We start from the raw sequence: 25,907 nt of genomic DNA, 5'->3' as shown, positions 1-25,907 counted from the left end.
CTTAACTTTTAAATTTGGATTTAAGAAGTGTCAGGGTTACTTGAGGGAAAAAAATCACCAGTGGATGACTCCATCTAACTAGAACAGTCATTTGCTGTGAGACAAATGAAACTGCACATAAAGCACATAAATCACAATTTTCTCATACTGTTTTCCAGTCATTGAGAGATTTTGCCTGCCACCCGATGCAAGCATTATGTACAAGGATGCAACAGGGACAGAAGTTGATGCGGAAATATTCAGCGACCTGGTTGGACAAGGCAATGTGGTGCTGACAATATTCTCAAGCCAGGGTGAGATATAAAATCATGTATTATCAGGCACTCTGTACACTACTGAATAAAATGATCAAATGTTTTTTTCTTTTATTCCTTTAGAATTTTCAGACCTGTCCTTGTCCTCTGCATCTGAGATCTCTGACTCTAGCTTCAACTCAAGCGGAACTCTTACCATGGATGAGATCCCTCGCAAGAGACAGCGAAAAGAGAATAAGCATGATGCAACATCAGCTAAACAGGTTTGAACAAAGCTTGATTCACTTGAGTTTTTTTACACATTAAAACAGTTTTTGCGTGTCAAGGATAGCTGTTTATCACCATATTTTGCATTTTCATGTTTTTGTTTTTTATCAGTTGATTGAAGCTGTAACAAGCTATGACGGAATGACAGACAGAAATACCCATTTTTTTTATACATATAGATTTATTTATTAAAGGTAGATTGAGCAAATTGGTTATTTCTGGCAATTTATTTAAGTGTGTATCAAACTGGTAGCCCTTCGCATTAATCAGTACCCAAGAAGTAGCTCTTGGTTTCAAAAAGGTTGGTGACCCCTGATATAAATGAATGTAACGATGGTAATAAAATGTTATATAGCAAAGTAAAAGTTGTGTTTCTTATCTAAGTAAATATAACTCGTTACTACTCACCTACGTGGATAAGTGTGTTCACCTCTGACAGGTACGACAAAATAAAAATAAAAATAAAAATGATCACCATCGAGTTTAGGTGACTTGAAACAAGCATGCATTCAATGTTTGGCTTTACCGTGTCTACTTTTACTTTCACTTTCTTTGATATTCTGCCAGCAGAAGCGTCTGCCTCACACTTTTCCCCCACGTTCAGCACTTTGGCCACAGCGAGTCCATCTCATGAAGGCTTTCTGCTGACTTTTTTTACTCAGGATGAAACTTCCTGATGCAACCCTGGCCGGGAATCGAACCCATGCGAGGCAGATGCGTGTCCCGTTACCAGAGGTGGGACCAAGTCATTTTTTTGCAAGTCAAAAGTAAGTCTCAAGTCTTTGCCCTCAAGTCTCGAGTCAAGTCCCGAGTCAAGACAGGCAAGTCCGAGTCAAGTCCAAAGTCAATACTGGAAAGTCCCAAGTCCTGCATTTTGGGTTTCGAGTCATTTCAAGTCTTTTTAACCACAGACTAATATATGTACACAGATTGTGTATGCTTTTAAAACGCTGTATGTATTTATTATTAAAAAAAACAGTGCTGACATTGCACTTCATAATAGCACTATTAACAAGTTATTCTAAACATTTAACTCATTCCTTTACAGTACAAACACATCTGAAAAAACAAGTGCAACTGTACTTATTTGCACAAAAGTGTTAACATTGTATTTCCATGGAATATTGCATTGTAACTAGTTCATCAGCAGTTTATGTCATGTTGTCACCTTATCTCATTGATCTCATCTCATACTGTATGTGTTTATGTCTGTGTACACATGAAAAACCACAAATACATGAACATAACAATGAACAGTGCTGTACTTGTTAGATGTCAGGGCCCTATGCAATATGTACACATATTCTTAATATAGTATACATTTTAACTGACCTTTATTTGACTATGTTTGTCTTTTTGTAGGTGGCTAAAATACGCGGTGCTGCTGACCGCCGTCTAATATTACGTTACTGTGTGTGATACATTCATTAACGTAACGTTATGTGTAGGTACCTCATGCAACCCTGCTTAAAAAAAATCACTTGACAATAAGTATGAATAAGGTAACATCTGCAGTGGACGCAACAGATTGCCGTGTTTGCAATGACGTTATAACCATAGACATCTTATAAGTAGACGCAGAATTGGCTGCTGTGACGCAAGCAATTTGGCCGCCATCTTGAAGTGGTGATGAGGAGCCGGCAAACAGCCTAAACTAACATTTGACAGGTAGAAAAAAAAGATGCTGGGCTGGTATTCAGCGTTTTCCTGCTCAATTGAGCGGACTGTTGAAAATAGGAATTGGAGGATTACTTTTCACAAGTAAGAATTTACATTAACATACTATTGGTTGTATTTTGTGAAAATAATATTACCTCAGAGTTAAGCAGGAGCAAAGAACTACAATATTTGTATGTGAAAATCACAAAGAAATCTTCTGGGGGAGGATGACCCCACTACAGGTATGTGGTTTACAAACTTTCAGGCCCAACTAAAACAAAATTCACCAGCCGCCACTGATTATGATGCATTCTCATTTTATTGTAACCACAGATAAGTCTTCAAGTAACAATATTCAAATACTAACTTTGTTGAGTAAGACATAATTGTTTTATTCTGAATCCAGTGAAACAGATTGGTGGTTTTAGCTGAAATAAAGACTTTCAGGTGTTTATATATGTTTAAGTATTTGGCAGACACTTGTACCCCCTGTGAACATTTTTTTTAATTCAAGTACCCCCTAATCAGAGCAAAGCATTTTTGGTTGAAAAAAGAGATAAAGAAGTAAAATACAGCACTATGTCATCAGTTTCTGATTTATTAAATTGTATAACAGTGCAAAATATTGCTCATTTGTAGTGGTCTTTCTAGAACTATTTGAAAAAAAAAGATGTAAAATTAACTAAAAACTTGTTGAAAAATAAACAAGTGATTCAATTTTAAATAAAGATTTCTAGACATAAAAGTAATCAACTTAAAGTGCCCTCTTTGGGGATTGTAATAGAGATCCATCTGGAATCATCAACTTCATTCTAAACATTTCTTCACAAAAAAAAAACTTTAACATCAATATTTATGGAACATGTCCACAAAAAATCCAGCTGTCAACACTGAATATTGCATTGTTGCATTTCTTTTCACAGTTTATGAATTTACATTCATATTTTGTTGAAGTATTATTCAGTAAATATATTTATAAAGGATTTTGAATTGTTGCTATTTTTAGAATATTTAAAAAAATATCATGTACCCCTTGGCATACCTTCAAGTACCCCCATTTGAGAACCACTGGTCTATAGGTCCGTAAGATATATAGATATCTAATGTATTCATACATTGTTTATGTAAGATATACGCATGTATATATAACCTAATCATATTGTTTCTTTAACTTAAAAATAGCTGACTGTTTTTTTCCCCTTCTCTGGGATTATATTCCCAGTTTTGATCTCCGACGTCTGGTCACTTATAGCATATAAGAATATTCTATTACTGTTAAGCAAATTATGAACATGCCATGACATGTGTCTTTTATCATAGTTACACGTATGACAAAAAAAGCGCGTGAGTATCAGTGGTATTCAGTGAGTTAATATGAATTAAATGTGCTGACAATTCATTGCTCCTGCCAAAGGAATTGCCCTGAGTGGAGCGGATCACCACTCCAAGATGGCGGCCGCGCGTCACGTCAGCGGCAATAGGCAGTAGCGCTCGATGCTGTGTCTACTTATAAGATGTCTATGGTTCTAATGTTAGCAGTGAGTTTACAGCCTCACTCATTTAACTACACAACGAATAAAAGTTACGTTACTCAGCCAATAAACGTTAGCTTACATTCAAAACGTACCCTTCTTTGTGCAACTTCAAATGTCGAACGAAGTTGGAAGTTGTTGCGTCTCCGTCTGTAATCTTCCAACCGCATGTTTTGCATACGGCGATTCTTGTTTTGTTGACCAAGTCGTACTTTTAATACCCGAACGAAACACTTTATGGCATAATTTTATTCACTTATTCTTCTGTTGTTTGAAAGCTCTTCTTTGTTGGTTTTCCTGCAATTTGATTGGATGAATGCTGTGTGACGAAAACAACGCGGGTGTAATTTGATTGGGTGTTGTACTGACAGGTAGCGCACAGGCTGTCATCGCACACATGTTGACAAACACGCGTACACAATGGAAGATACGGAGCGCTCCTGAATAACTTTTTAATTGTTGGGTTTTGGGGAAAGTAGCAATGATCGTGGTGACTGCTTGTATTATCTGGAGCAGTTTACCAAAGGACAGCCCAGAGAGTTGGTGCGCAGTTGCCTCTATATGCCTACAGAGAGAGGCTATGCTACAGCAAAACGCCTACTAAGGGAACACTTTGGAAATCCTTCAAAAATAACAGCAGCCTACATGGACAAAATTATGGCATGGCCAAACATCAAGTCTGAGGATGTAAAAAATCTCCAAGCTTTCGCACTGTACTTGCGAGAATGCTCCAATGCCATGGATGAGCTGCAGTACTTGGACGAACTCAACATGCCAGCTAGCATGAAGATGCTCATACAAAAGCTGCCACACAAATTAAGGGACCAGTGGAGAGGAAAAGCAGCCGACATTGTTGACCAACAAAGGCGACGTGCTTGTTTCACAGACATTGTGAAATTTATTGAACAGCAAGTCAGAATTGCTTCGGATCCTGTCTTTGGCGACATTCAAAACATCCTTCGAAATAAAGCAGTAACCAAACCCAAGCCTATACATCAACGCAAATCACAGTTCAGAAGGAACAGTTTCGCAACTCATGTGGCAGTTGTCGTTAAACCTAAACCGACTCCACACCTCAATAAGTTTGTGAACACCTCCAAGACAAACTCTATTTCCTGTCTTTACTGTACAAGTGAACATGCATTGGAGGACTGTCCAATACTGGAAAATAAGGCACATAGGGAAAAGCTTGACTTTCTAAAAGAAAAAGGCCTGTGTTTTGGTTGCCGGTGCACAGGGCACCTGAGCAAGAGTTGCAACAGGCGCATCACGTGCTCTTACTGCAACAAGACGCATCCCAAAGTGCTACATATTGACAGGAGGCATCTGGAAAGTGGAGAAAATAGCCAACTTCCAAAGGTAAAAGCAGATATTTGCACTACATCCTCAACTTGTGGCCATACAGGGGCTGGCAAATATGGAATTTTACCCATCCTGCCTGTTCAAGTGAAGTACTCAAAGGGCAGCAAGATAGTCCAGACATATGCTTTCCTAGATCCAGGAAGCACAGGGACCTTCTGTCCTGAACATTTGGTGAACAGGCTGAACACAGAAGGCCGAAAAACAAAAACCCACTTGCGCACCTTGGGGCACAGTAAGGTGGTCCCGAGCAGTGGTCTGGAAATCTCTCAGCTTACTTGTAGTAAGTTTTTTTGAGCTTCCTGATGTCTTCACTCAAAGGCAGATGCCCGTGTACACTAACAATCTGATTGGTGAGGCAGAACTTGATAAGTGGCCTTACCTCCAAGGCATTAAAATTCCTCGGATAACTGCCAACGTGGACCTGTTAATTGGTACCAACGCCTCAAAGTGAATGGAACCACGGGAGGTGATTAACAGCCACGGAGATGGACCTTATGCTGTCAGAACCCTATTGGGGTGGGTGATTAATGGGCCATTACAAGGCAGTGACACGCCCCACAGTTACTGTTAACAGTTTGGAGGAACTGCCTATGAACCAGTACATGCATGATTTCAATGAGCAGGGATCCAAAGATCAAAAGGATATGTCAAAAAAGGAAAAGAAGCCCAAGATAGAGAAGCCCAGCAGGAAGACACCAAAAAGAAAACGGAGCGCAGATGACAGTGACGATGAAAGAAAAGTCAGTCGAATGCGAACAATACGCCAGGCAGTCTCCAAGGCCGTGTCGAAACAGCGGGAAATCCTTCTGGGTGACGGAGGCCGTGAGGATGAAGAGCAGGATGACCCAGAGGAAGCTTACCTGGATCCTGATGAGTCTGGCAGTGATGAAGACTTCATGGTGGAAGATGACGAGGACAGCGACTATGGCAAGTCCAAAAAGAGAAGAGTTCCCTGAAAGAGGAGGAAGAAAACGACCCCGAGAGTCCTTTGGGAGAAGAAGAGGAGGAAACTGAGAAGAAAAAAAAGCTCTCCTACCCCCAAGGTGACGAAGAAAGCTGATGGCCAGGAGTAGGAAAAGAAGACAGCTACAGTCTACATGTACTGTTGGTAATAGATCACCTGTATTGGATGTGCATAAGGAAATGGAGGCAGAGGCAATATATCGCTGACCTTTTTTGGAACAGGTGGTTTCACGAATATTTACCGTTGCTACAAGAGCGACAAAAGTGGACAAATGAAAAAAGTTTGTCTGCAAACAAAAAGGATTATCATCTAAAGACCTGTTACAAAGATATGCCTTCTAGGTGAAGGTATTGAGTAAATTAACTGCATTATTGCAAAAGGGAACATGAAAACCAAAGAGGTGTTTGTTTTTGGTATTATGGCTCTATTTTTGTTTTATCGATTCCAAATTAAATCGCTCTGTTCGTCACGCCAGCAGCAATTAGGGGCTGGTGTGTTAGAGCCAAATACACTTTCTGTCTGTCAAATTGATGACGTCACTCAAGGGGTTGGCTCCAAGGCCAAGTGCCTGGATATTTAGGGAGGAGTCAGGATCTTGCCCAGGTGTTGCTGAGTAGAGGCGCAACAGTTTTTGACTGTGCCAGGCTAGTGTTTGTTTGCTCCCGTGTATTTTCCGTTTTTGAACAAAGTGTGTTATATAATTGTGACTTTATGTTAGTAAATATTTTGGTTAAACATGGACACAATTCTGGGCCTCAATTATTAGCCGGTTGCACACGTCTGAACTAGCTTCATTTATATTCGGCAACCAGTAGCAGTAAAAGTATAGGACTTTACCGCTACAGGGGTTTTGGATATTAATTATGAAATGTTGTTCCTAGATTACATCCATGCTAATAAAAAAAAACTGCAATGATGTATATTACAGACAAAAAGTTACACACTTTATCCCATGCCTGTGCAACAGCAAACATCTGGGCCCCTGTAGAGGGGGTCCAGACTGAGGCCAAGGGAAACAAACCTCATAGCCATACCACACATAAACATGTGTGTAAGAGGGAAACGTCAAAGAACACAAAGGACATTAAAGACTTTAAAAGAGGAGAGCTGATGCAACCAGACGCAAAAGTAAAACAACAACAAAAAACAAACATATACACTCTGTGGTGTTCCACGCCAACGTCTGCTGTGGTGGGGGGAGTATGGCCGGAGACAGGAGCAGACCCAACAAAGCAACCAAGAGAGCCAAGTCCGCATGGATGAGCGAGGATAGATAGAAGGATAGTACTTTATTGATTCCTTCAGTAGAGTTCCCTCAGGAAAATTAAAAATTCCAGCAGCAGCGTACAGAACTGAGGTCAAATTTAAAAAGTAAATCATAAATAAGAAGGGCATGTGTTATTGTTTTTGCATTCCGTCATCCTCGTACAGGGGTGTCCAAAGTGTGGCCCGGAGGCCATTTGCGGCCCGCGGGTAATTTTGTAATGGCCAAAGCAAATTCAAAAAATACAATAAAAATAAAAAAAAGTGCTATTAAAGAGCAAACAGGTGAAATGTGAAAAGAAAATGTTGCAATGTTTACTCTAATAACACAAAGCTGCCATCTAGGCTGTTGTTTACTAAAAAAACAATAATAAATCAAAATCAATGTCATTATGGATTATTGACCTATTCAAGGCTCCAACGACGCCACATTAAATATTCCACTTTGAGATATTTTTTGGGGAAAATGGTGCATATTTTGTGTTTGCCATATAAAAAAGAAAAAACATAAACACCAATAATATATATATATATACTTGATGGATGGATCTGAAGTTCATCTGAAGATGATTGTGTTTAAAGCTAACAGTAAAAAAAAATATATTTTGTTATTTCTAATGAGTAGGACACTTTTGGATCTCCAATAATTTCAGTAGGATTTTTCTTTTGTGTCATTTCTAAAAAATAAAAAGAAATTAAAATCAATGTTTTTATGTGTTGAATTTTTTAAGGCTCCAATTATTATATAATCTCAAATATTCCTCTTTAAAATTCTATTGGGGGAAACTATTGCATATTTTGTGTTTTTTTCCATAACAAAAGACGGTTTTCTTTGACAAAAAGGGCATACAACTTAAATCTTTGAAAAGGTTATATTGACAGATAGACCTAATGTTGATCTACAGATTTAAACCTGGAATAATAATAATACAAAAATAATGACACATTTTAAATATTTTTTTGACCAAAATCCTTTGGGGTCCCTGGGATGAAGCCTGAGTGGAGGCCTAAATGTATATTTTTATACATATATTGAATATGTTATATAGCAAAGTAAAAGTTGTGTTTCTTATCTAAGTAAATGTAACTCGTTACTACTCACCTACGTGGATAAGTGTGTTCACCTTTGACAGGTACGACAAAATAAAAATAAAAATGATCACCATCGAGTTTAGGTGACTTGAAACAAGCATGCATTCAATGTTTGGCTTTACCGTGTCTACTTTTACTTTCACTTTCTTTGATATTCTGCCAGCAGAAGCGTCTGCCTCACACTTTTCCCCCACGTTCAGCACTTTGGCCACAGCGAGTCCATCTCATGAAGGCTTTCTGCTGACTTTTTTACTCAGGATGAAACTTCCTGATGCAACCCTGGCCGGGAATCGAACCCATGCGAGGCAGATGCGTGTCCCGTTACCCCAGCAGGGACGCCTCACGCTTGGGAGACATAACGGAGGTGAAAGTTAAGACGTGAAATAAAAAGAAGTGAGGATGTCCTGCGGTGTAGCGACTTTATGTCTATCAATCATTATTTGTATTGATGCTTTCTTGAGAGGACTACAATACGATCACTGATCGGATGTTCCAGCCCTGTCATTACTTTTAACTCTCAATCTCACCTTCATTCCTCTTTCTTTCTTTTCTTTCCAAGTTTGGCGGCCAACTTGACACACCTTTTTGTTGTCAAGTCACGTGATTTCCCAGAAAAGCCACACAAGCATTTACCTGACGTGGCCACAAGGGGCGCTCTCTAGTGAGTCCAGTAGAAGACTTCTTGTCAGTTGACTGCTGCCACTTTTCTGTGCAGAATAGCGTTTCGTTTTCTCTCCTAACTGTGACGTCACAGAATGCTGACTCCTCATTGGCTCAGCTGGAGTATTATAAAAAGAGCCGCGACAGTTCCTGGTTCATTTTTCCTGTTTGCGAGTCAAGCGAGTGTTCGTCACTTTTGTCTTTCTCTGCGGGATTAAAAGTGGCAAACATCTTTTTGTTTCGCGCTGACATCATGAACTTGTTTTTATTCTTTCTTCTGGTCGTGCAAATGCACAGGGTGACGCCTGGTAAGTCCTTTTTATAAGTTGATTAATATTTTATTCATAAATCCTCTTCGTGCCTTCACTTATTTGACTTCTGATCATTTCTGATACTTATTAATTAAATTATTGTTGTATTATTTAAGACCTTTAATCCTCAATCCTGGTTCTTTTTAAACATATTTTATTGTTTTCCCTTTTTCCTAGTAAAAATTTAAAATGTTCCAAGAAGGTTACAGAAGCAGATGAATCCGTTTAGGCTCTTTATTTGTTTTGACTTTAGTGTTTCTTGTTCAAAGACTTATTTTTTCCAAGGCTTGTAAGAACGAACACAAATCTTCAAACACGGAAGTGTCAGAAACTAATCAAGTGTAGTAACATCACCCCGCCACAAGATGTCAGTAAGAGTCGACATCAAATGGGCAGAACAGGTTGTGTTCAACTCTGTTGTACTTTTTATTCAGCCTCCATTGTAGAAAATATATGTTTATTTTCAAAATGTTCAAACTGTCAACAGATGTTAGTAATATTATTAATGTGTTGTATTTGTCATAGAACATGTGAGTCTTGACTGTGAAATCTAGCAGTGTTTGATGTTCACTTTAAGACCCGACTGAAGACGGAAGGAGCTAAAATATTCACAGTGCAAGATTGTTGAACATGAAACAAAATAATAAAAAGTCATCCTGTTGTTGTTTTCTTCTTACAGTGATTCACACGCTGCAGTATTTCTACACTGTGTCCTCTCAAGTTCCAAACTTCCCAGAGTATGTGAGTGTTGGTTATGTTGATGGAGTTCAGATTTCTCACTATGACAGCAACAGCAGGAAAGCAGAAGCCAAACAGGACTGGATGAACAAAATCACAGCAGAGGATCCAAAATACTGGCAGAGAGAAACAGAGATCGGTGTTGGTAATGAGTTGATTGGCAAACACAACCTTGAAGTTCTTAAGAAGCGTTTCAACCAAACTGGAGGTTTGTTTATGTTGAACTTTCTACTACTTAAATGTATTTGATGTACTCTTTTTATACTGTAGTAAACACACATTACTGCACTGATACTTGTCTCTGTCCATCCCATAATAACCTACACTAATACTGTGTGTGTGTGTGTGTGTGTGTGTGTGTGTGTGTGTGTGTGTGTGTGTGTGTGTGTGTGTGTGTGTGTGTGTGTGTGTGTGTGTGTGTCTCAGGTGTTCACATTCTCCAGTGGATGTTTGGATGTGAATGGAATGATGAGACTGATGAAGTTAAAGGTTGGCGTCAGGAAGGTTATGATGGAGAAGATTTCATAACGTTGGACATGAAGACATGGACATTTACTGCAGCAAAACAACAAGCTTTCCCCGACAAACTCAAGTTGGACCAGGACAAACATCTACTAGAATACTATAAGTTTTACTACACTGAGGAATGTCCTTCTTACTTGAAGAAGTATGTGAACAATGGGAAGGAGGTCCTAATGAGAACAGGTAGAAACACAACATGTACTTTCACCTTTTAACTTGTTAGCACTCCCCCTATAGGAACATTACTGACATTACACCCTGTCTCTTTATACTCTTCTCTCTTTCTCTCACCTTCTCTCCATCTTTACCTTCATTCTAACCTTCTCTCCATCTTTACCTTTGTTCTCACCTTCTCTCCATCTTTACCTCCATCATCACCTTCTCTCCATCTTTACCTCCACTCTAACCTTCTCACCATCTTTATCTCATTCTCTTCTTCTTTCCATCTTTACCTCCATCATCACCTTTTCTCCATCTTTACCTCCATCCGCACGTTCTCTCCATCTTGAACTGCGTTCTAACCTCTCCATCTTTACCTCCATTCTCTCCATCTTTATATCCTTCTCTTGATCTTTACCTCCATTCTCTCCTTCTCGCCATCTTTACCTTATTCTCTCCATCCCTCCATCTTTCCCTCCATCCTCACCTATCCAACTTTACCTCCATTCTCACCTTCTCTTCATCTTTACCTCCGTTCTCCCTTTCTCTCCATCTTTACCTCCATTCTCCTTTTCTCTCCACCTTTACCTCCATTCTTCCCTTCTCTCCATCTTTACCTCCATCCAGACGTTCTCTCCATCTTTACCTCCATCCACACCTTTTCTCCATCTTTTCCTCCATCTACACCTTCTCTCCATCTTTATCTCCACTCTAACCTTCTCTCCATCTTTATCTCATTCTCTTCTTCTTTCCATCTTTACTTCCATCCTCACCTTTTCTCCATCTTTACCTCCATCCACATGTTCTCTCCATCTTTACCTCCACTCTAACCTTCTCTCCATCTTTACCTCTGTTCTCACCTTTTCTCCATCTATACCTCCATTCTCCCCTTCTCTCTATTTGTACCGCCATTCCCTCCATATTTACCTCCATCCACACGTTCTCTCCATCTTTACATCATTCTCTCCTTCTCTCCATCTTTATATCATTCTCTCCTTCTCTCCATCTTTATATCATTCTCTCCTTCTCTCCATGTTTACCTTATTCTCTCCTTCCCTCCATCCTCCCCTTCTATCCAACTTTACCTCCATTCTCACCTTCTCTTCATCTTTACCTGCGTTCTCCCTTTCTCTCCATCTTTACCTCCATCCACACGTTCTCTCCATCTTTACCTCTGTTCTCGCCTTCTCTCCATCTTTACCTCTGTTCTCGCCTTCTCTCCATCTTTACCTCTGTTCTTGTCTTCTCCCCATCTCTACCTCTGTTCTCATTTTCTGTCCATCTTTACCTCCATCCACTCTCTCACTCCATTTTAACCTCCGTCCACAAGTTCTCTCCATATATACCTCCGTTATTACCTTCTCTCCATCTTTACCTCATTCTCTCCATCTTTACTTCCATTCTCACCTTCTCTCCATCTTTACTTCCATTCTCACCTTCTCTCCATCTTTACTTCCATTCTCCCCTTCTCTCCATCTTTACCTCCATCCACTCTCTCCCTCCATCTTTACCTCTGTTCACACCTTCTCTCCATCTTTACCTCCGTTCACACCTTTTGTCCATCTTTACCTCCGTCCTCACCTTCTCTCCAGCTTTACCTCAATCTAGACTTTCTTTCCATCTTTACCTCCATCCACTCTCTCACTCCATCTTTACCTCCATTATTACCTTTTCTTCCATATTAACTTTAATCTACACTTTCTGTCCATCTTTACCTCCATCCACACCTTCACTCCATCTTTGTCTCCATCCACACCTTCACTCCATCTTTGCCTCCATCCACACCTTCTCTCCATTTTAACCTCCGTCCACACTTTCTCTCCATATTTACCTCCGTTATTACCTTATCTCCATCTTTACTTTAATCTACAATTTCTGTCCATCTTTACCTCCATCCACACCTTCTCTCCATCTTTACCTCCATCCACACCTTCTCTCCATCTTTACCTCCATTCTCACCTTCTCTCCATCTTTACCTCCATCCACACCTTCTCTCCATCTTTACCTCCATTCTCACCTTCTTTCCATCTTTACCTCCATCCACACCTTCTCCTCATCTTTACCTCCATCCACACCTTCTCTCCATCCACACCTTCTCTCCATCTTTACCTCCATCCACACCTTCTCTCCATCCACACCTTCTCCCCACGTTGTCCTGTGTTCACACGTGACATCACTTCCTGTGCAGAGCTTCCAGAGGTGTTCCTGCTCCAGAAGACGCCGTCCTCTCCGGTCAGCTGCATGGCGACAGGTTTCTACCCCGACGGTGCCGACCTGTTTTGGAGGAAAGACGGCGAGCAGATCTTCGAGGACGTGGAGCACGGAGAGATACTCCCCAACCACGACGGAACCTTCCAGATGTCGGTGGCGCTGAAAGTGGAGGTGACGGCCGACGTGGAGGGCAAGTACGAATGTGTGTTTCAGCTGTCAGGCGTCAAGGAGGACTTGGTCACCAAGCTGGAGAGAAGAAGCATCCTGAGCAACGCAAGCCATGAAGGTGAGAAAGACACATTTAGTTGGAGATGTTTCCCATCACAAGTCCACCTGTCACCATTATTGATCCATGTCACCATGACAACGCTTGACGTCTGCATGCAAAGTAGTCATGAAGGTTTCCTCTTCATGCTTTGTCACTCCACTTGTGCTTTTTTGCTCTCCACAGACAACTTGAGCGTCGCCCTCGCTGCCACGGCGGCGGTCCTCGCTGTGGCGGCCATCATCATCATCATCATCATCATGGTCAGGCGTCACAGAAACAGACAAGGTGAGGGACGCCAATGTCCTCTGTCTTCTTCTTCTCGGTGCACTCGGTCCAGGCCGTTAGTTGATGCTTTCATCCGGGCTGCAAAGGTGCGGCCATCTTTTAGTTGCCTTCCAGCCAAACACTCAAAGATCCACAGAGACAGAGCGCACACTCTCACGTAGAAACACGGCGTGACGTGAGGGGAAAAGTCCACTTCACCTTGTTTCTCTTTCATTTCAGCCCAGTACGAACCAGCTGGTAAGTAAAACATCTTTTCTTTGAGCCGCAAGAAACAAAGCCGTGGTGAAGCGTCACTCACATGGAGGTCTGATGTGGACCTTTGTTACAAGTTTAGCCGGAAAAGCCCAACTGGAGCTGACTCCTTCACAATAAAAGTCCCTCCTGTGAGCACACGCAATACAAAGTCTGGCATATCTCACTTTTGACAGGAGTCCTCATGATGAGGATCAGCCAAATGAGACATCAAGTGTGCTGACTCGTCATGTTTCCAAGTCACACCTCAAAGATCTGATGTGAGTGACGAGGCACCTTCTGGATGTTCTTCCTTCACCGTTTGCGTTTGTCCCGCAGCTCGCCACGGCGGCGTGGAGCTCGACGAGAACGTGCAGGCGGCTGAAGGCTGAGTAAGCTCACATGGACTGTCTGCACCTCCAAATGTTCTTGTGTGAAGATGATGTTCAACTTGGATTCACCTGCTTCTGTCGGGAATGTGCTGAGTGGTCTTCTTCCTCCAGGATGCTTTGTGCACTGGAACACAGGGAGATGTCTCCATCGCTGAGGGACGTCATCACACTCGCAGATGAGATGGAGATGTGCTTTGTTCTTCGTCCGACTGCTCCTCACGCTATTCCATGTATTCTTCTTTGGCCGTTAAAAGACTTTCAAGATCAAACGTTGGTGGCTGTAAAATCGCACGTTTCATGGCCTTGACGTCATGACGAGGATTTCTTCTTTTCTTTCAATGGCCGCTGCTTATGATCAATATCACATTGTGTCACATCTCTGTCAATAAATCCGTTTTTCCTCCACTCGCCTCGCACTGCTTTCTTGGGGACCAGGAAGAGTCTCAGTCATAAAAATGGTAGAAGTAGTTCATTTTTATTTATGTTTTTACTTTTTCATTCAACACTTAAATCCCTTTATCAATTTCAGGTTTATCCGTCCTTATCAGTCTTTTTTTTTTCATAATTTACGCCATTTTTGTCAAAACCTTGTTTTGTTATGGCAAAAGCACAAAATAATTTTCACTCAACGTAATTGCAATCTTAAATATGTCAATAATTCATAACATCATCGATTTTAATTCATTATTTTTTTTGAGCAATGACAATTAAAACTTGTCCCACTGAAATTATTAGGATCCAAACGGGCCCCACTCATAAATAAGTCAAACATTTATTTTTACTTTCAACACTTAAGTCCCTCGATAAACTTCAGATCCATCCCTCGTTTCTGTGACGACCTGTCACGTCAGGTGTCACGCGGTCTGTTTGCGTTTGTGTTTATCTCCTAGTCGGCGCTCTTATTTTGGTCCCACTTCCTGTTTGTCTCCCTGAGCCCTTTTCCCTCCTCACCTGTCGCTGATTGGCAGCCTGGCCACACCTGGTCATGGGGTGAGGGTGATGGGTCAAATGCAGAGGAAAATCTCACCACACCTAGTGTGTGTGTGACAATCATTGGTACTTTTACTTTAATCAACTGGCTTCTATTTATGCCTGCCTCGCCCTCCAGTCAGGGCTCAAGGATTGTTTTGTGAAACGTTACTTTGGTTTTTCTGTATGCTGCTTATGCTTCTGTGCACTTCCCTGCTGCACCTCCTTGTGCTCCCTGTGGGAATTAAAAGACTCTCACCCGCACGTCGTCCTCCTGTCTCCTGCATCTTGGGGTCACAACTAGAGCAGCCATGCAAGTACGTGACAGCTTCTTCGTTTCTTTTTTTTTTTTTTTTTTTGCCCTATTAGTCAAACACCCTTTTTTTTGTAGGATAAACACAAAATATCCTATAAAAATATTTTGAAGTCAAATTTTGTATGTGACGTAATTGGAGCCATGACTAGTTTAAATAATTTGTAACAACATTGAGTTTGATTCATTATTATTTTTGAGCAATGACAGCTTTAAAGAGAAAACAACCTGCATGGCAGCTTTATTAGACTCAACAATGCAACTTTTCTTTGTTCCATTTCACATGTTTTCACCTCTTTTATTCCACTATTTAGGTTTTTTTTATACACTATCTGTAGAATGTGTCGTGTATGAGCTTATATGGGACATAATGTATAATATTTCTAATTGCCTTTTTCTTTTTCATGCTTTTTTAATCTGAGTCTTTCAAGCAAAATCGTTCCAAAAATCAGCAAACCCGCCTTTCTTCTTCCCCCGTCAAAAGTAGGTGAATCCACAAATATAAATAACTACAGACCGATTTCCAAATTGGGTTAATGTTGAATGTCCAATCCAAGATGGCCGACAGGACTGTCTTTTGTTTGTCTGCTTGTCAAAGTGGTCTGAATTTCTATGTGTTTTAGTCTCTTTTTTTAGCCGATTAAATAAATTGCACTAGTTTTAAGCGTAACAATTGATGAATGAAGGCTTACTTCCAAAAAGTGGTATTTCTGACTGCTTTTGTTGGATTTGGAAATCTGGAGGCCTCTGACCTGCAGAAGCCGGGGGATGTTTTGCTAGCTGAAATTTTGGCCTTCCATCTGCCACAGTCTGGATCTATACTAGTCTCAGCTTGGCCTTCCACTACCTACAGTCTGAGTCGACTGGCTTCATCTTGGCCTTCCGTCTTCCACGGCCTGGATCCATCTTAGCCTCAGACTGACTAAAGCTGGGCCTCTGCTAGCCTTAGCTTGGTCTTCCAACTCTTGTAGCTTGGACATCTGAACTTTGATTATTGGACCTGGGTAGGTAGTAAAACAATTTAACAATGACTTTGACAAAAGCTCTCTGTTTAATATTAATGCTTTTTCCTGGACTTGTTTTCTGCAATTGTAGTGGGGTACCTGACCAGGTGCTCCACCAACCTTTAACTCTACCAAACGCAATAACAATCACCTGGTCCTTTGAAACTACAGCATTTACACAAAGGTTATTGATATCCACATGTGGGTCAGTGCTAAATAATTCTAACCAGCTTCAGTTATGGTGTATTTCTGTGCTAAACAGATGGTTTTCTCCTTCTGATATTACTCATTTTGATATTGTGAAGCCAAATAATGTTGTCTGAGGTCACCTTGCCATATGAAACGGAAAATCTTTATATTGCTCATACTTCTGCTATCAGGCAATGTGCAACCAAATCCAGGCCCAGCTTTATACAACATCAGTACTCCTGATGAACTTAGAGCTAGGTCAGGTCTTGGTTTAATTCATTCAAATATTACAAGCCTACTGCCAAAATTAGACTTAGTCAAAATTTGGATTCAAACAACCAATGCAGATATATTTATTTTATCAGAAACCTGGCTAAGTAAAGCAGTCTCTGACAAGGACATTGCTATAAATGGATACAATGTCTTCCGATGCGATCGTCCTCGAAAAGGTGGAGGGGTGGCTATGTATATAAAAAACAGATTTAATGTTACTTTATCATCACTGTCAATCACTAAACCATTTGAACTCCTTGCCCTGCAGCTTGAATTCTCGCATGGCCAAACTCTCGCAATTGTAGGGTGTTATAGACCTCCCTATGCCTCCACTGAAGCCCTTGCCTCTCTTGAATCCTTTATGAGTGGACTAGTGAACTTCTCTTGGTTGGTGATTTAAATTTTGACTGGTTGACTTCCTCTTCTGATAACCTTAAAGCTGTATGCAACACACTAAATTTAACTCAATTAATCACTTCCCCAACTCGACCCAATACTAAAAACACCTCAAAATCATCTTTACTTGATCTAATTCTAACCAACGCTCCCCATAAGTACACTGGTACTGGGGTGTTTGTCAATGACTTGAGTGATCATTGTACAATTGCAGCTGTAGGAAACTGCAAGCAACCAAAATCAAAACCCATTATTACATGCAAAAGAGATATTAACATTTTTTGCCTCCCAGCTTTTATATACGACTTAGCTGCCTTTGAGTGGAACAGAGTTGCTTTAATTGATGATATTGAGATAGCGTTGAAATACTTTTATAACGAATTTCAACGTATAGTCAATAAACATGCTCCCTTTCGAAAATTTTGAGTTAAAGGTCAAAATCAGGGGCGTCGCCAGACATATTTCACTGGGGCACGTGCCCCACTGTTGATCTGCAGTGCCCCAGTAAAAATGTCACCAATAAAAAAAAAACGCTTCAGAGTTTTAAGTCTACATAACATAGACAACAGCGCACATACTACTTAGTATGGTAATTGATTGCTACTGTATTCACTCCACGAAACAGTGAGCACATGGCTACTTAATATGGTAATTTATTCACGTGTGGATCGAGACTTCGGTTGCGAGAGAGAGGGGGGAGGGGATTCGAATCACTGTGTGAGGTAGGGGACATTAGCTAACAACAATTTGTTAATTATATTATTTTGATTTTTATTTGACTCAAACTGTAACTCCTAGATGGATTTAAGAAAGTTATTGGCCCGCAGCAGGGAAGAAGCAGCAAGGAATGAGAGATGTAAGTGAAGTCCTAGCTAGCTAGGCAACATCATTGTCTTGAGTTGATGCTAAGTTAGCTAACGTTATTCCTTGTATCAAGACAAACATATTCATTTGCTGTACGAGCTGTCGGGGCAATTTCCAATCAACATGAAACATCATGTTGGTTATTGTCTGCTGCTTCTGCATCAATGATGATTTGGAGTCAGCATGTGTGAGTTGAGTGCTTCTCAAATGGTTTATCTTAAGGAAGAAAAACATTTTTCCATATCAAGTTATGAGCCAAATTTTTAAATCATTCAAGTTTATTTCACAGAAAAATAGCACAGTAGACTTGTCTTGTTAATCGGTGTGACTTTGACTAAAATAATCTTGTTTTGTCACCAGAAAAATGGCTACAGCTAAAGCATCTGGTTTTGTTTCCAGAAAAAATAGTAACATTTCTGTATTTGTTTTCAGAAAGATGGCTGAAAATATCGGGTTTTGTTGCCCCATTTAGATTTTTTTTAAATATATTTCCATGTCTGTCCTGAGTCCTCCTCCAACTTGTTAGTCGGTTTGCCTTTTGCTAAAATACTCACTAATAGTCGCTAGAAAAATGGCTAAAAATATCTGGTTTTGTTGCCACAATTAAATTTTTTCTCCCTAAACTTTTTTTTTTCATGCACACATCTGACTGAAAATGACACACAATCCACTTTTATGTCAGGAGCCAGCAGTTGGGAACCACTGGTCAACTGTATAACAGTTACTGTAATATTTCCATGTCTGTCCAGAGTGATTGACCACTTTGCAAAAATGAAAAGGAGACGTTACAGTTTACTTCTCAGAAAATGATTCCCTGAACAAACACACAACAGTTGTTCATTTATTCTACTACTGTGGCTTTGTTTTGTGTATATTTTATAGTTGTGTGTATCTGAAATAGGATTAGCCACATTGCCATAAATGGAAATTAAATAATATAAAAGAACCCAGAGATGTAGGGGTGCTTTATTTTTTGTTTTACTTTTGTCGATGTTAAATTTGCAGATGATTACTGCAATAAATATTTCAAAAAGATTCATTGCTCTTCCTTTTTGCTTTTACCAGTAGCAGTTTAGAAGTCTGGAGTAAAAAAGGTGCACAATTAGGTCAAATGCATGAGTTAATTTCAGGTGGTTCATCAAAGATCCATACAACATAATCCGATATGATTTCATAGTTTAAAGCACTATTTATGTATTTTTTATGATAAATAAGTGCTAAAAATGTTTTTAATTGCGCGCTTTGCACGCTCACATGGATTATTTGTGCCCCAGGTGTGCCCCAGTACAGTATTAGGTCCAGTGACGCCCCTGGTCGAAATAATCCCTGGTTTACCGCTGCAATTGGAAACCTTCTCAAAGAGAGAGATGTTGCTTGGGCCAGGGCTCGAAAAACAAAGACAGAGGTTGACTGGCTTAGCTTTCGCCAGCTTAGAAATAAATGTACTTCGCTTGTTAAGAGAGCCAAGTCTGATTTTTACCTGCATGAATGCAAAAAACATATCAATGACCCCAAAAAGTTTTGGCAAACCATAAAAGCTTCTTTAAATCATGTGAAAACAAATGACTTTCCATGTCCTTTGATTACTCAATCTGGTACTTTGTCTGATAAGACAACTATATCAAATTGTTTTAATGAGTATTTAGTTTCTGCCGGATTTTTGTTTGAGTCGTTGAATCCTCAATCGTCAAATGTTGGTTTAACTAATGTTAATATCCCAAATACACCACAGGCTGTAATTAGACGCAGCACCTGCACTTGTGACTTCACACCTGTATCAGTATCTGAGGTATACAATGCACTAAAGAGCCTGGACACAACTAAAGCAGCAGGACCGGACCAAATTGAACCCGTTTTCTTAAAAGTGGCTGCTGGTTTTATTGCTGAGCCTCTCTCGCATATTTTTAACCTCAGTCTAACAAGTAAAAGCATTCCAAAAATCTGGAAATCAGCCTTTGTTCTTCCCCTGCTAAAAGGGGGTGAACCCACAAATATAAATAATTACAGACCAATTTCTAAATTATGCATTTTAGCAAAATTGTTTGAGAAAACCATCAGTAACCAGCTAAATGAATTTTTTTGAATTAAACAATATTTAATCCCCATTTCAATCGGGTTTTAGAATACAGCATAGCACAGGGGTGGCCAACAAGTCAGAGACTAAGATCCACTTTTTTTTCGGTGTTACTGCAAAGAGCCACATCATACACATGGGTACACATGAACATTATATTTTAATCATGTATGCACGCATACACAGACCTCAGCTCAGACAGATCTAATGAAAAAACCACACCAACATGATAGTATCAGTAATTTTCAACAGTTAACATTGTGTGTCTCACACACACATACTCTCAGTTCAAGCAAGTCCACAAACAATAATAGAATCATTTTCAATAACATCTTTCTCTTACTATGGTGCTTAGTGAGACTTCTGGCATTCCTTATCTTGAACAATCCTCTTCAAATCTGGCTTGTATTCTATTGTTGCCACTCTAAGCAATTCTTTCAAATGAGTGTCAGTCAGAACAGATCGATGCTTTGATTTCACATGTTTCAGGGTAGAAAACACAGACTCGCAGACGTACGTTGACCCAAACATGGACAGTATCTCAAGCGCAGCTCGTTTGATGTTGGGGTATTTTTCAATTGGCACACTTTTCCAGAACTCAACGGTCCCTTCCCTTAAAACAATTTTCAATTGATCCTCCTCACAAAGGTCGATCATCTCCAACTCAGCCGCAGCCTCATCTGTGACAAGCGGGGCTTTCAAACAGTCTGTCTCCCCATTAAATGGGTCGACGAGGAATGTAATCTGTGGTCTTTCAGTTGTAGATCACAGAACCGGGTCACAAAGCTTTGGTGCAGGTTTGCAACCAGTCTTGCATATCTGTCTCTTTTCTTTTCCAGGGCGGCGCTGGTGACTTGCTCACTGGCTTTTAGCAGAGAATGAAAATGTGTTAGATCTTCCTTTTGAATATGCGCCTCGAACAGCTTTAGTTTGTTGACAAACGCAAACACACCTTGCACCATGTCAGGCAGCATTTTTAACTTACCCTGCAGGGTCAGGTTCAGTCTGTCCAAGTGACACAGCATGTCGACTGAAAATGCCAGATCCATAATCCACTGGAGGTCTGAGAGCTCGGGATAGTCTTCGTCCTTCTCTTCCATGAATAGTTTCACAGCATCCAAAAGCTCAAAGAAGCGAGAGAATACCTTGCTTTTTGACCGCCACCTCACAGTGCAGTGCAGCGGCAGGTCACCTGGAAGCCCTTGGTCCAGCTCAGCGATGAGATTCCTGAATTGCCTGTGGTTAAGCGCATGTGTGCGGATGTAGTTGACGATTTCCATCACAGGCTTCATGACGTTGTTTAAATTCAATGATTTAGACACGAGTTGCTCCCTGTGGATGATGCAGTGGAAATTCCAAAAGTTGGGAAATGTTTGATCAGTTTTGCACAGCCCCACAAGACCGTTCACGGATCCGATCATGGCTGGCGCTCCATCCGTGGCTATTGCAGTTAGTTTTGGTATGGGCAGATTTGCTTTTGCAAACGCAGCCATCATTGCTTCTTTCACATCTATGCCACGGGTTCTGTCTTTTAATGTCACAATATCAAGGAGTTCTTCTTTGAGCATACATTCATTTGACACAGACCGTGCAAATATTGCCAAGTGAGGCTTGTCTTGTATGTCACAACTCTCATCCAATGCCACACTAAAATACTCACATGCTTGAAGGTCAGAGTGCAACTGTGATTCAACAGCTGTATTAATATCCGATATTCTGCGTTTAACACTGTGGCGGGAAAGTTGAACGTCTGATACGCTCCGTTTTAGTTTGTCGTCTCCAGGAGCCAAGATTTCAAAGGCGTCAATGAGGCATTTTTTAATGAAGTCCCCTTCGTTGTATGGCTTTTTAGCCCGTGCTATGTTCCAAGCCAGCTGATATGGTCTCCGAGTGTTTCGTAAATTTTGGGAAAAACTGCACCTGCTTTTCTGCCTGGCTTTTCAAAGCGACCAACTTGTTCTTGCGAAGTTCAGTCCCTTTTGGAAAATTCCTGTTCGATGTTAGGGTGGAGTGAGCTGAAGTGACGCTGAAGATTTGAAGCTTTGAAATGCGCAAATGCTCTGTGATATATCGGCTTGCCATTACGTTTAACAAAAAAATATAAACTCTCCCACTGGCAAAAACGTCCTGTGTTCTTCTTCATATTTTCGTTTGACTGTGCTTTTTTTCCCTGCCATTTCAAGAGGTAACTTGATGGAAATTGTTTACAACACAAATTATGTCACACCAAAGATTCTCTCGGCGCTCGTTTGACGTCACTCAAACAGGTTTACATGGTCAGTGTGCCATCTAGCTGTAGGGGGAGTGAATGACAGCGCCAGCCAAGCATTTTTGACGCATGTCATGTGACAGCTCATGAAGAGCCGCATGAAACTAGTTAAAGAGCCGCATGAGGCTCGCGAGCCGCGGGTTGGCCAGGCCTGGCATAGCACTATTACAGCTGCTCTTAAGGTCCTCAATGATTTAATCGAGGCTGTGGACGGCAAAAAATACTTTTTATTGATTTGTCAAAAGCATTTGACACAGTAGACCACAGTCTGCTCATTGAAGCTCTCCATCACGTTGGATTATCTAAAAATGCAGCTGCTTGGTTCACAGACTATCTTTCCAGCAGAACACAACGTGTACAGGTGGCTGGGACAACCTCTTCATTATTGGACATTACCAAAGGAGTTCCACAAGGCTCAGTGCTGGGGCCCATTTTATTTTCTATCTACTTGAATAATCTTTGCAATAATCTGTCAAATGCAATGTACCATTTTTATGCAGACGACACCATTATTTATTGCTGTTCAACCTCCAGCACTCAGGCTTTTGAGTTTTTACAAGCTGCTTTTGATGTCATCCAGGCTCGCTTATTTGATCTTAAATTGGTTTTAAATACAGATAAAAGCAAAGTAATGGTTTCTCTCATTCAAGGGTGCTACTGGAAAATATTCCAAATATTGTAACATCAAATGGAAACCCTATAGAGCAGGTCTTAAATTACAAGTACTTGGGTTTTACTCTTGATCAGGAGCTTTCATTTAAAGCCCGTATTAACAACTTGGTCTCTAAGCTCAGGGTAAAGCTCGGTTTCCTTTTTAGAAATAAAAACGGCTTCTCTCTTAAAGTCAGAAAGAAATTGGTGACAGCGACTATCTTGCCCGTAAATGATTATGGAGACCTGCTTTATTTTAGTGCTTCATCTAAATGCCTCCAGTCCTTGGACACTGTTTTTCACTCAGCACTAAGATTTGTTCCTGGCTGTCGTAGTCTCACCCACCACTGTCAACTGTATATGAAGTCAGACTTATCTTCATTGAGTGCACACAGATACACACATTGGCTGGCCATCATTTATAAAGCTCTTTTAGGTTTAATACCTCCATACTTGTCTACTTTGTGACAAAGAAAAAACAGCTCTTATGCGTTCTAACAATTTGTATGTTTTAACTGTTCCCCATGTACGGACTGAATTTGGCAAAAGAGCTTTTGGCATTGCTGCCCCTATGGCATGGAATGCATTGCAGACGAAACTGAAACTCACTGAACTAATTCCATTCGGAGCCTTCCGTTCTGTCCTGAGGGACAGAGAGCAAGAGACTTTTGCTCAGTGCCTGTGTTGCCCACATATGTGGTCCTCTCCAAGGTTTCTCATAGTCATCATGGTCGACGTCCCACTGGGGTGAGTTTTTCCTTGCCCTTATGTGGGCCCTACCGAGGATGTCGTTGTGGTTTGTGCGGCCCTTTGAGGCACTTGTGATTTAGGGCTATATAAATAAACATTGATTGGTGATTGATTGATTGAAAGGCCTACTGAAAGCCACTACTAGCGACCACACAGTCTGATAGTTTATATATTAATGATGAAATATTAACATTGCAACACATGCCAGTTTACTAAATTCCAATTTTAAATTTCACGCCAAAGTATCATGCTAAAACGTCGCGGTATGATGACGCGTGTGTGTGACGTCACGCATTGTAGAGGACATTTTGTTCCAGCACCGTTCCCAGCTATAAGTCGTCTGTTTTAATCGCATAATTCCACAGTATTCTGGACACCTGTGTTGCTGAATATTTAGCTATTTGTTCAATAAATAATGGAGACATCAAAGAAGAAAGCTGTAGGTGGGAAGCGGTGTATTGCGGCCGCCTTTAGCAACACAAACACAGCCGGTGTTTCATTGTTTACATTCCCGAAGGATGACGTTGAAGCTTTACTATGGAACAGAGCGGTCAAGCGAACACGGCTGGATTGGACCACACACACAAAGTACAGTGTATTATGCAGGGGTCAGTTTGAAAGATCGTGTTTTGAAGAGGGTCCCTTGCGAAGGGCAGAGATGGGCGTCGCCACCACCCGTCGACTGGTGCTGAAGAAAGGTGCGGTGCCGACCTTTAGGTTGTACAGTTACGACCATGTAATCACACTTTAACACTAGTAACACAATAGCCAGATAAGGAAATTTCCTGAATTATCCTAGTAAATTTGTCTAATTATATCTGAATCGCTCCCACTGTAGTCTTTTTTTTTTTCTAGTCCTTCACTCTCACTTTCCTCATCTACAAATCTTTCATCCTCGCTCAAATTAATGGGGAAATTGCCGCTTTCTCGGTCCGAATCGCTCTCGCTGCTGGTGGCCATGATTGTAAACAATGTTCAGATGTGAGGAGCTCCACAACCCGTGATGTCACGCGCACATCGTCTGCTACTTCCGGTACAGGCAAGGCTTTTTTATCAGCACCAAAAGTTGCTAACTTTATCGTCGATGTTCTCTACTAAATCCTTTCAGCAAAAATATGGCAATATCTGGAAATGATCAAGTATGACACATAGAATGGACCTGCTATCCCCGTTTAAATAAGAAAATCTCATTTCAGTAGGCCTTTAATGTTAGTGCGGCCCGCAAGTTTTATATGAACGGCGCTTGACAGCGTTGTGTTATTCGGGTCCAAAATGGCTCTTTCAACGTTCTGGGTTGCCTACCCTGCGTTGGTGGAAAAGCGGCAAATGAGTGAAAGCGACAGAGACGTTGTCATGGAGACGGGGGTTCACTTACGTGCCTGGCTGCAGTCACACCGCGACACCTGTCCGTCAGTAATAACAGTCCCCGATAACCTGGACCAATTCAAACCGTTATTTGCTTTTTTTTTTCTTGTTTAGTTTGCATTGCCTCACACGATGAACACTACATATAAACACTCCGGGAGCCGTCACTTTTTAGCGCTCGCTATCCCGGTACTTTCCCGGCTATTATCCGCCGACCGCCGTGTTGCTGTAGGGAGGAAAAGCGGAGCGACGCACATTGCGGAAACAACATTATTCTCCGTGCGTGGGCTAAATACAAATATATTCCACAACCCCAAACATGTCTTTTTCAAAGCCTGCAGTGAAGAGAAGGGTTAGTGATGAGCAAAGACAATTCCAGGAAAAGTGGGAGATGCGATATTTCTTTGTTGAGCACAGGGGCACCCCGACGTGTCTTATTTGCACCCAGAAAGTTGCACAAGGGATACAATTTGAAACGTCATTATACAACTAGACATGCTGAGGAGTATGCAAAAAAAAAAAAATAAATACATCTTTTCTTGCGGCCCAGCCTCACTCAGACTCTGCATCCAGTGGCCCCCTGGTAAATTGAGTTTGAGACCCCTGGTCTAGAGTGTAGG

General features: G+C 40.9%; 2 protein-coding genes across 5 annotated transcripts in view; both read left to right on the top strand.

The window, feature by feature from the left end:
* The window catches only part of LOC133551922 (class I histocompatibility antigen, F10 alpha chain-like), a 69,492-nt gene that overhangs the window by 27,022 nt on the left and 16,563 nt on the right, over positions 1 to 25,907 (top strand). The gene's annotated exons all lie outside the window — the stretch shown is intronic.
* On the top strand, positions 9,085 to 14,575 carry LOC133551932 (class I histocompatibility antigen, F10 alpha chain-like). Of its 4 annotated transcripts, XR_009806588.1 has the most exons (8): positions 9,085 to 9,361; positions 10,044 to 10,310; positions 10,529 to 10,807; positions 12,972 to 13,280; positions 13,446 to 13,547; positions 13,767 to 14,059; positions 14,118 to 14,170; positions 14,282 to 14,575. XR_009806588.1 is itself a non-coding variant. In XM_061899143.1 (6 exons), exons 1-6 carry the CDS (start codon positions 9,307 to 9,309, stop codon positions 13,790 to 13,792), a joined length of 1,038 nt encoding a protein of 345 aa, XP_061755127.1. In that variant the 5' UTR covers positions 9,085 to 9,306; the 3' UTR covers positions 13,793 to 14,575. The 4 variants fall into 4 exon arrangements, 1 of the variants encoding a protein (XP_061755127.1); XR_009806587.1 differs by having other exon boundaries at positions 14,118 to 14,575; XR_009806586.1 differs by having other exon boundaries at positions 13,767 to 14,170.

This window comes from Nerophis ophidion, linkage group LG04, assembly GCF_033978795.1.
Source record: "Nerophis ophidion isolate RoL-2023_Sa linkage group LG04, RoL_Noph_v1.0, whole genome shotgun sequence".
NCBI classification, from domain to species: Eukaryota; Metazoa; Chordata; class Actinopteri; order Syngnathiformes; family Syngnathidae; genus Nerophis; species Nerophis ophidion.
The sequence above is the reverse complement of the archived record's forward strand: the minus strand, read 5'-3'. Positions and strand labels throughout refer to the sequence as shown.

Coding starts and splice junctions, on each gene's coding strand:
- LOC133551932 (XM_061899143.1), top strand. CDS start 9,307: ATGAACTTGTTTTTATTCTTTCTTCTGGTCGTGCAAATGCACAGGGTG. Junction 9,362..10,043: donor AATGCACAGGGTGACGCCTG/GTAAGTCCTTTT, acceptor TTCTTCTTACAG/TGATTCACACGCTGCAGTAT. Junction 13,548..13,766: donor GCGTCACAGAAACAGACAAG/GTGAGGGACGCC, acceptor CTTTCATTTCAG/CCCAGTACGAACCAGCTGGT.